General features: G+C 44.8%; 1 protein-coding gene across 1 annotated transcript; it reads right to left on the bottom strand.

The window, feature by feature from the left end:
- Positions 1 to 2,461: 2,461 nt before the first annotated feature.
- On the bottom strand, positions 2,462 to 6,206 carry LOC103970213 (probable pectate lyase 8). The gene is made up of 6 exons (XM_009383892.3): positions 5,944 to 6,206; positions 4,838 to 4,906; positions 3,451 to 4,093; positions 3,248 to 3,351; positions 3,004 to 3,142; positions 2,462 to 2,921 (listed from the first exon to the last, which is right to left on the bottom strand). The coding sequence occupies exons 1-6, from the start codon at positions 6,048 to 6,050 to the stop codon at positions 2,700 to 2,702; spliced, it is 1,284 nt and encodes a 427-aa protein (XP_009382167.2). The 5' UTR covers positions 6,051 to 6,206; the 3' UTR covers positions 2,462 to 2,699.
- Between the last annotated feature and the right edge of the window lie 3,512 nt (positions 6,207 to 9,718).

Genomic DNA, 9,718 nt, shown 5'->3' with positions numbered 1-9,718 from the left:
CAGTTTCTTATCAAGAAATTAAATCTGCACTGAAATCTAAGGAGCAGATAGACAAGAATATCACTGGGGAAAGTAGAGAGAATCAGACTGAGGGTCTGGTTGTTAGGGGGAGAATGGATAAAAGAGAATTTGACAGTAGTAGATCTAAATCTAGATCTAAATCCAGACATAGAAATTTGGAATGCAGATATTGTCATAAAATGGGGCACATTAAATCTGATTGCTTTAAATTGAAAAATAAATTAAAGCAAAAGGAAAAATTTGTTGAGAAAACTATTGAATCCGCTGAAGCTAGTGTAGCATTTGATGAGAATTTTGGAAATATTTTCTTTGCTACTGATGACAGGACAAAGTCTAAAAATGAATGGATTTTAGATTCAGGTTGTTCTTATCACATGTGTCCCAATAGGGATTTGTTTTCCACATATGAATCTTGTAATGGTGGAATTGTTTTGATGGGCAATAATGCCGCATGTGATGTTGTTGGTAGAGGAACAATCCGAATTAAAATGCATGATGGTATTGTGAGGACGCTCACTAATGTTAGACATGTTCCTGATTTGAAAAGGAATCTCATCTCTTTAGGCACCCTAGAGGCCCTTGGGTGTAAATACACAGCTGAAGGTGAAGTTATGAAAGTTTCTAGAAGTGCTCTTATTGTTATGAAAGCTTATAGGTCTGGTAGCTTGTATATTCTGCAGGGAACTACTGTCACAGGTTCAGTTGCAGTTTCGTCATCATCATTGTCTGATTCTGACATCACCAAATTATGGCATATGCGTCATATGAGAAATATTCGACCACCACAAAGGTATGCAAATTTGGTTGCATATGCTTTGTCTGTTGCAGAAGAAACAAGTGAAGTTGCTGAGCCTACTACCTATTCAGATGCAGTTTCTTTTGATAATTCCGCTAAGTGGTTGATTGCTGAGGGAAAGGTCCTTGTTCAGAAAATTTATACGAAGGACAATCCAGTTGATATGCTTACGAAGCATGTTCCGGTTTACAAGTTCAAGCAGTGCTTGGACTTGGTTGGTGTTCATTGTTGGTGATTGCCCGTTGGGGCTTTTGTGAAGAAGGTGGAGCAAGTTTTGTTGGGACATGCCAAGGTGGAGATTTGTTAGTTTGGCAAGTCCCATAGTCCCACATCGGGAAAATTAGACTTGTTGCCTCGTTTTGAAACTATAAATAAGGGCCTGGGCTTTGAAGTCAGATGTACCACAGACACCACAAGAAGTACAGCAGGCATCACAAGAAAACCTGCTTATGGTTTGAAGTCTTCTTGTTTAGGAAGCTGAAGGTGTTTTATGGCCTAGGAACATTTCCTAAGGCATTTGTAAGTGTCCCTCTTTTATAATAGTAATTTGCTCCTCTTTCTTCCGTGGATGTAGGTCAAAGTCATTTGACCGAATCACGTATATCTTGTGTTCTGGTGTTTTGTTTGTTCTTGTCGCTTTTATTATTTCCGCTTTATTATCTTTGTTGTGTTGCCAAAATTACCCTTTGGTAAATATCCTGGGGCTAGCTCTAACATTATTACCTCAATTATTTCTAAGAGATCAGTCAGTGTCACCAAGCTGAAGATTAGCAGCCTTAGCTGTCGCTAGAATAGCAAGAGCAGGACCAATTCCAATCCAACTTCAGCAAAACTCCTACACCCTCAAATTGCATGGTTTATTACAAGTCAAATCACATGTAAGGTACTTTGACAAGTGTATCAGCTCAGATGATCAAAATGATGAACGTAGATATACAATGAATCCAACCTATGCAAAGCTAGATTTTACATGTAATCCTAATGATGCTTAAAAGAAGGTTATCACTCTTGGCTCTTTCAGGATTGTCAAGAGGGTGAAGCAGGAGTTCAATTGTGCTCTGAAGTGCTGGCGATCACAAATTGAGATCTGAAACATTAAAAACAGATCTTTTTTGGGGCCTTGAGACTATATATATATTAGTACGTCAGTATCTCTTTGAACATATTGCAGACTAATCACTTGACTAGAGAGATTCTGGTAGTCATCATGAGGAGGCAGCCTGTTGGTTGCAGCAGGAGCTGAACAGATCACAGCTTATTAGATGTGGATGGTAGCTATGGGATTGCTGTTTGATCTTCTGCTATAAACCAAAATGATGATAGGAAAAGTATACCGTATATGTCGGAGTTATGTGCGCGAAAGGAAGGATTAGCTTCTGCCTCGTTCCAAGCAGTTCTTAATGCACCACTCGACGGATCTGGATTTTCTTTGGCCGGGCGAGAGGACAAACTAAATGTTATCTTCACCGGACTATTAATCTTCCAGTAGAATACAGTTTATGCCGCAATTATCACTACATGATGAATATATATATATATATATATATATATATATATATATATATATATATATATATATATATATATATTCATCAGAGTTATTTCACAAGGAAATGTAATGGTAAGGGAGAAGAGGGAACAAGCTTCAAGCGAAGTACAACGTCGTACAGAAAGTAGTGGTAAAATGAACGCAACTGTTAGAATACACCATAGTGAAAGAGAACTTGCAGCGGAGAAAAGAATTAGCAACGCTTCCACCTTCTCCATGGACTGAGTTACAGTGGAAGCAGGGGAGGTTGGGAAGGGGTAAAAGGATTGATTGCTCTCAAATCAAATGTGGGTTATTTGTTTTCCCTTTAATATTACCATTTAAGCAACTGAATCAGCATTGGGAACCCTTGCGGCAGCGTAGGGCGCCTGCATCAGATGTGATGGAGCCAACCATGGACGAGGACTTGGCTCCGAGGCTGGAGGCCTTCGCGTAACTTCCGGAAGATCCACCTCCGGAGGTGGTGAAGTAGGCGCCGTTCAGCAGAAGGTCGTCGTCTGATCTCCAATTCCAACTCTTCCACACGCTCGAATCCGTATCCACTCTCTTGGTTACCTGTTGGAGGGAAGTACCATATGTCAAGAGAATGCAAGCATCATCAGCAGCGAATGAATTGATGATATCGATGTTATCTTACCTCCTTGGCAAAGGGGTTGGTAGGAGCGAGGTATCTGTTTCCTTGACTGTTGATGGTCGGGTCGGCGCTTCCGCCAATGGCGTACATCTCCCAGTGGGTGTAGTCATTGTTCACCACGTGGAAGTAGCCATGTCTGCACCTGTATTTTTACCGCATTTTAGACAATGGGTTGACTTGAAACTCTTGTGAAACTGAAGCTCTCCGAGTAAAGCTGAAAGGTATGGCTTTGGATAGAAAGAGTTACCTAGGCATTCTTTGAATGAGACCTTCGCCGAAGTGGTTGTAGGCGATGGTGACTTGCATGGCCTTGTCCCTAACGTAAGAATCACTGTGGCCCAAAAGAATCACCTGCTTAAAGTCGATCGAGGATTTTGTGATTAGTGAGCAACCGAGTCGCACTGCGGAGCTGCTTCGCATGTTCTAATACAGAAAGATCGGGGACCATACCTCATTGTGGTTGGTGAAGTAATTGTTGGAGATGGTGATGGCAGTGGATCCTATAATGGCGTCGATAAGGCCATCAGCGCAGTTGGAGAGAGAGTTGTGGTCGACCCAGATATGACTTGCTCCGAAGATGGACACTCCGTCCCCGTCGGCTATCGTCCTCCAGCCATAGTGGGAAGGGGAGCTGCGGACCATGGCGTTCCCCGTGGGCTTGCAGTCGTGGATGTGGAGTCCATGGATGATGATGTTGGTGACGAACTGGATGGTGATGCAGGCGCCGTTGGCAATGTGGACTTCGGCGCCGCGCCCGTCGATGGTCTTGAAGCTGTTCATGATGAGCTCCTGCTCGAGGGTGATGACCATGCTGCGTTTGAACACGATCCAGAGGGGCTCCTCCTGGATGACCGCGTACCGGAGGGTGCCCGGGCGCGGGTTCACGGGGTCGTCGTCACCGGAGTCCGTCACGACGTAGAAGCGGCCTTCTCGGCCGCCGATGGCGTTGCGGCCGAAGCCGATGCCGCAGTCTGCCAGGCGCTTGCGGTTGCGGTGCCATTCGGGGTCGCACCGCCAGCAGTCGTCGATGGGGTTCCCTGTCGAGCAGGACAAGTACCCGAGGGCCCGGCGAGCGGTGCTGTTTTTGACCATCCTGTTCACGGCAATATTACGAAAACAAAAAAGATGATGCGCCGACTAATGTGTGAAGATTCCGATTTCTTGTTATTGACACTGTTTAAAAGACCTAGTGGGCCTCATTCATGGAGGCATTCATGCGCCGACCAACAGTGCATTCAGAAGCAGTGGTTGGCCGTGGGGGTTGGTCGCAACATTATTGCTTAATGGGAAGAGAGCCAGCGGAGCATGGCATGTTCCACCCATCGTGTGTGGCGACAGGATCTAACCATGGTGCCACTCGGACAGTAAATGAGAAAAAGAAGACAAAAGTACGATTGGTGGGCAACTGGTGGACCGCAGTGGTGGGGTTACGAGGTAGTTCAAAATTACCGGCTGGAAAAGGCGCTTCTATCTACAGGCTCAGCTTTCTGTAGCTAATGCTTAATCCAATATAGTTTTCCTTTTCCTTTCAAAAAAAGAAAAAAAGTAAATGGCACATCGATACGTGGGAATAGACGCAGCATATGTCAAAATGGTCTTCCATCATCAGAGAGGGCAGTTGAAGGCTGCTTTTGAGGGGTAACCAACGCGCTGCCGCCGCACCGTACACGTCCCAAATGCTAACTAACAGTAACCACGGTTACAGGTCACGTGACGAGGTAGAGGACACGTGAGTAAGGAGAATTCTATTTAATCTTTGCTTCGGAGGAAACTACAAAAAATTGACGGGTAAAAAAATTGGTGAAAGGGAAGGAAGGTGGTGATCGAGAGGACTTACATGTGTACCTCAGACGCGACCAGTTCCGGATCGTCCACCGCGCCCACCACCACTTCCTTCCCAGCGGCACTGTAAGAAAAAGAGAGCACACAGAGGCCAACAAACACCATGAGAATCCAAAAGTCTAATCTGACCATTCGAGCGATAAAGAAAAATAATGCATCCAATTCTATGGACATCGAAGAAGATACATCTCCTCCACTGTCTGAGAGAATTACGCCCTCTGAGGCGATCAGTGACCTTCATGTCAATTTTCAAGCAGAGAACGGAGCGGGAGAGGAGTTCCTCCCACATCCTTTACCCGATTTGACCGGTGTTCTGTCTCGGTACCCGCGGTGGTGGATCGAGAATTTTGGAGGAAAGAAGAATCGATTTGATTGCGCCTTTCTATTTGCAGTAAAATTTTGGTCGAAAAAAGATAAAAAGGAGTGGGAGAATAGAGCACGCATAAGGAATTCAACGGTTTGGATTTGATGGTTCCGATCCATGCGGTGGCGATTGCGTTCGAGGTCCGAAGCGCCACCGTCTCCGTCACCGCCCAAAGTGTTTCGGATCTCTCCACGGACGACATCGACGGCACGATTTTATTCCAGCGCTGACATCTTTGCCATGAGGGAAGACTCTTCTTAATGTGTTGCCTGATCCCGTTACAACTAATGATATTGACATGAATTATTGGACATTGACTGCAACGGGACTTTAGTCTTTCGGCTTTGATATCCCAAGTTCTTCATGGAATCCAAACTGAACTTCCAGGAATCGAAGAGATGGAAGGTCAAGATTCCACTCAAGATCAAATTTAGACCTCTTTTCTCTTTTCTCGCCCAGTAATTGTGTTGTTGCTATGGAAGACGAGGGGGTAACGCATCGAACGTGCACGAGAAGGAAAAGAGTTCGTAATGCACGCTAGTTCCAGAACAGAGGACCCATAAAAGCCATGAAAAAGCCCCTGATCCAGGTAAATCGCGTACATTTGGCATCATTAAGAACCTAGCCAAGCCAAATTACGAAATATTCGATTTGATTCCTCGGGAGATCATATTCCACGAGATTACTTGGAACAAATTGTGATCCATTAATCCAAGAAAGAGAAGAAGGAAATGTACCTCGAGACAGAGACGGTTTCGCCTCCAGACCACCCCATGGCTCCAGGTAGGAGAACCCAAAGCCCTAGTACCAGCAAACTGGAACACCTCAGAGATCGTACCGCCATTGCCACTGCCTCTGCTTTCTCGTACTCTCTCTTCTTTGATCTCAGATCTACGCTGCAATCCCCACAGGCACTCAAAAATGTCGGCGTGACAGAGGGAGAAGATGAGAGTTGTCAAAAGGATAAGAGAAGGAGTGGAAGAGAGATAGAGAGAGAGGAATAGTCATATGAGGCTAAAAGCACCGCCATTTTATATAAAAGTCGAGCGTTCCGCTCATTGCCACCACCACGCTTCCAACTTAACCGCGGTTAAACTGGCTATGGTTATTACCAGCACCAACAATCCTGACTGCCGTCAAACGGAGTCGTTGGAGGCGGGGACAGCACCGACGGGGACGTCAGCACGCGGCACGTGATAGCTGTGTCGGTTGGATACGTGCGAGATAGGACTCCTTGCGACCACCTCGTTTGCTTACTCCTGCTTCCGTTATTCTCACTAATTAACTAAACCTCATGGAGCGCAGAGAGAGACTTTGCTCGTGGATGGGCACGTAGGACGTCGTTGGATCTGAGGTCGACTACTCTCTCTTTCCGATCGAAACATGTTATCTTGGTGGCAGTGGTGAGTGACTCTGGGAAATATCACATCGACGCCGAAAGATCACAGGGATGTTTCGTTATACCTAAATAGCCTTTGCAATTCAATTCGAAGGTAGAGGCAAATGGTTTTCTCTGACTGATGTCATGTGTCACTATGTTTCGTATCCATCGTACATGTTAAAAAGATGAATTGTCTGAGAGAAGAATCCTGAATCGTCAACTTAAATCATTGCAAAAATAGAAGCTTTATTCTTGCAATGACAAATTAAGACATGTCATTTTGATTGGTGTTGAAAGAAGAATCAGAATCCGATCTAGATCCACTTCCAATCAGAATAGGAAAATGCTTTGACTTGGTTCGTCCAGAACTAGAACTGGAATCAAAAGCCAAATACGACATCAAGTATTCAATTTCTTTAGCGTACTTGAGATGTTGGACAGTGTAATTGACCGCTCGTTGTCAGTGAGGCTAACCAGTAGAGTAGGATCGAAGAGGACCGTCGTAATTGTTACGTTGCACCTCAGATCAAATCCACTAGTACTACTATAACATGGCGAAACAACGACGCCTTACCATCTTCACTCCGCTAGCTATTATTTTGAGCTTGTAATGGACACCAATCTAATTCGCAGCACATGAAATAATGGCAAGAGGCCAAGCAAGAAACAGTTGGATTCCTTCACCGGCGAAGCTCCGTGCCTCAGGGTCAAGACAGTCCAAATAGTTCCAGAACGATTCCTCCCATCGCAAATTTTGTCGACATTAGTGAACAAAGATTTGTTTGTGGCAACTCCACGCAAGTATCTCTCCTGGATTATAAGGCTGTACGTTGCAGGACTGCATGTGAATCCGTGAACGTCTACACGGAGATGACTTGGATATGTCTCGCGTCCCTTGTCCTCGAATGCATGAGATCTGAGCACTTGTTAAGACGATCCCTAAAATAATACTCTAAACGTTCTGTAATTTGTCCTTGCAACATCCTGGAACAGTGAAGTACAGTATTGTTGTCTCTAATCTTTTACGGGAAACAGAAAAGGAAAGGAAGAATGGCGGGTGACAGAAAGTTGGTGGTGCTCAAACCTCTGTAATCATCGGTCAGCGGAGAAATCTTCCCTTTGCTTCTTCGATCAGCTTGCACATCAGATCACTAAACATGAAGGCATCGACGTCTTACCTTACCTCGACGAATAGATGGTACAAGTAAGTTGGTTCATTAAATCTTATTTCAGTGGAGAAGATCCTTCTACTCCTACGGCTACTCGCTCGAGTTATTTCTCCGAACACCAAGTCTGCAGGAGTACCTCCTACTAAGTCACGCCATCAATGGCGAAGGCGAGCTTGATAACTGGGGAAGCAGTTGAAGGGGGGGGTAGAAGATTTGTAGCAGAAGTCGTTTGGTGGGACTACGCTTTTAAGTGCTACCGACAAAAAGCTTGAGCCCACAGAAAGGCTTGGATATATAGATGCTCACATGGCGTGTGGTGAGCATTAAAGGCCGGATGGACGCCGAGAGCCGGTGGCCTCTCCCTCCTTTCCTCACCTCCTTTTTGTTCACCGGACGTCGGTAGTTTTTTCCATGTCAAGTAGACTCTGTACAGTGACTCGGACGGTCATTGCTGAGTCGCTTTCTTTTGTCTTACGCTCCACGTTGCACGGAAATCCTTTTTGTTGCCATGCACGCTAACGACGCCTAGTTGTCAGCGACAGCACGCCATCCTTTTTATCCTTTGTGGCATACTACAGGCATCATGCCAAGAGAGTTAGAAGCGACAGCACTGTGTTTGATCGATCGCTGCTGGAATGGGTAGAACGCACGCAACTTAATGTTGATTTACCGGTTGTCATGATCGTAGTCTCATGTCAAGCAGGCCTCAATCTTCTCGATGACACCGGTCTCATTCTTCTCAATGATTAATGATTGGTTAGCAAGGAAAGCGAAAACAACTAAACAAAGTTGTCAACCATTTACCGATCAATAATTGGTCGAGGCGCGCATCAATGATTGATCCTTTTCAAGACGAGCGACATAAGTCCGCCTCCCATTAATGTTTTGGTCCAGGGGAACACGGTCCACGCGATTAACATGGGCATGTTCCTCCAGTGGGGCTCCCTTTGGACGTCTGTGTCCATCCATATCAATCAATAGACTTGGCTAAGATTCTCAAGGCAGCTCCAGCGAGAGTGACTTGGTTGTTGATGCTGATTCCCGTGCATGATGTACATAGATGGCAAAATCATATCCTAAGTCATTTAGAACCACTTATCGAAGAACGATGGTTGTCTCGGGACCAGATAAGGGATAGCTACATAGGAGCGTCCACTTTGCCTCTCTGTGCTGTGGCATGTGCTTGGGTCAATCTCAACTGTTCATATCAGGTGCATTCATTATTAACTAGTTTCCTGGCATTGGCATTGGCCTTGTACTGTGCATGTGGTTCCATGAACCAATGGATGTCCACTAAGAGTCACTTCCTGGTTGAGTTGGTAATGCAGAAGTGAGACGAACCTTTGAGCAGGCGAAGCTACGAAGGGATCGCGCCCTTTTCACGACACTATCACACATTGTTCCTTCTCCGTAGGCAGGTGTCCTTGTGCCGTATTCCGGTAGGACCCTGAGCATTCATTCCGTACGTGTCATTGAGCTGGTATCACGCGTCGGATGATGGGCCCCGCGACGGTGCGCCCATACAGCAGCGGATGTTTCTACGTAGAATTATTCAATAATTTTCTTACAAATATATATTTATTAATTGCTTGGATCTTAAAAGAGAAAACAATGTTACTTTAATTATTTAATTTGTGTTGGTTGACTAAGGCGTACTATTGTCAAGATTAATCTTGGATCTATGGGACAATCTAAGACGAATCTCTCCCAGCATAATTTATTCACCTAACATTGAGAACATGCAAAGACATCAATACAAAGTCCAAAAGATGAGTTAAAAAGAGAATGATCTCCCCCGTTAGGAAAGAGGTTCTTATTTCTGAAATAAGAAAAAAATATTTTTAATATAAAAAATATAAATAATATTCGACTGGTGAGTCGTTTGATTGGTTCGCTATCAAAAGTATGGATCCGAACAAGCTTTACGGGAAGGGCAAAGGAATTTGTACGAAGAGGTGGTTC

Source organism: Musa acuminata, chromosome BXJ1-11 (assembly GCF_036884655.1).
Source record: "Musa acuminata AAA Group cultivar baxijiao chromosome BXJ1-11, Cavendish_Baxijiao_AAA, whole genome shotgun sequence".
Taxonomy (NCBI): Eukaryota; Viridiplantae; Streptophyta; class Magnoliopsida; order Zingiberales; family Musaceae; genus Musa; species Musa acuminata.
Note: the sequence above shows the minus strand (reverse complement) of the source record. Positions and strands in the feature narration are given on the sequence as shown.

Excerpts from the sequence above, each read along its gene's own strand:
- LOC103970213 (XM_009383892.3), bottom strand. The coding sequence starts at position 6,050 with ATGGCGGTACGATCTCTGAGGTGTTCCAGTTTGCTGGTACTAGGGCTT. Across the intron at positions 3,352-3,450 it reads ACTTCACCAACCACAATGAG|GTGATTCTTTTGGGCCACAG; the intron begins GTATGGTCCCCG and ends GACTTTAAGCAG. Across the intron at positions 3,143-3,247 it reads CTCATTCAAAGAATGCCTAG|GTGCAGACATGGCTACTTCC; the intron begins GTAACTCTTTCT and ends GTAAAAATACAG.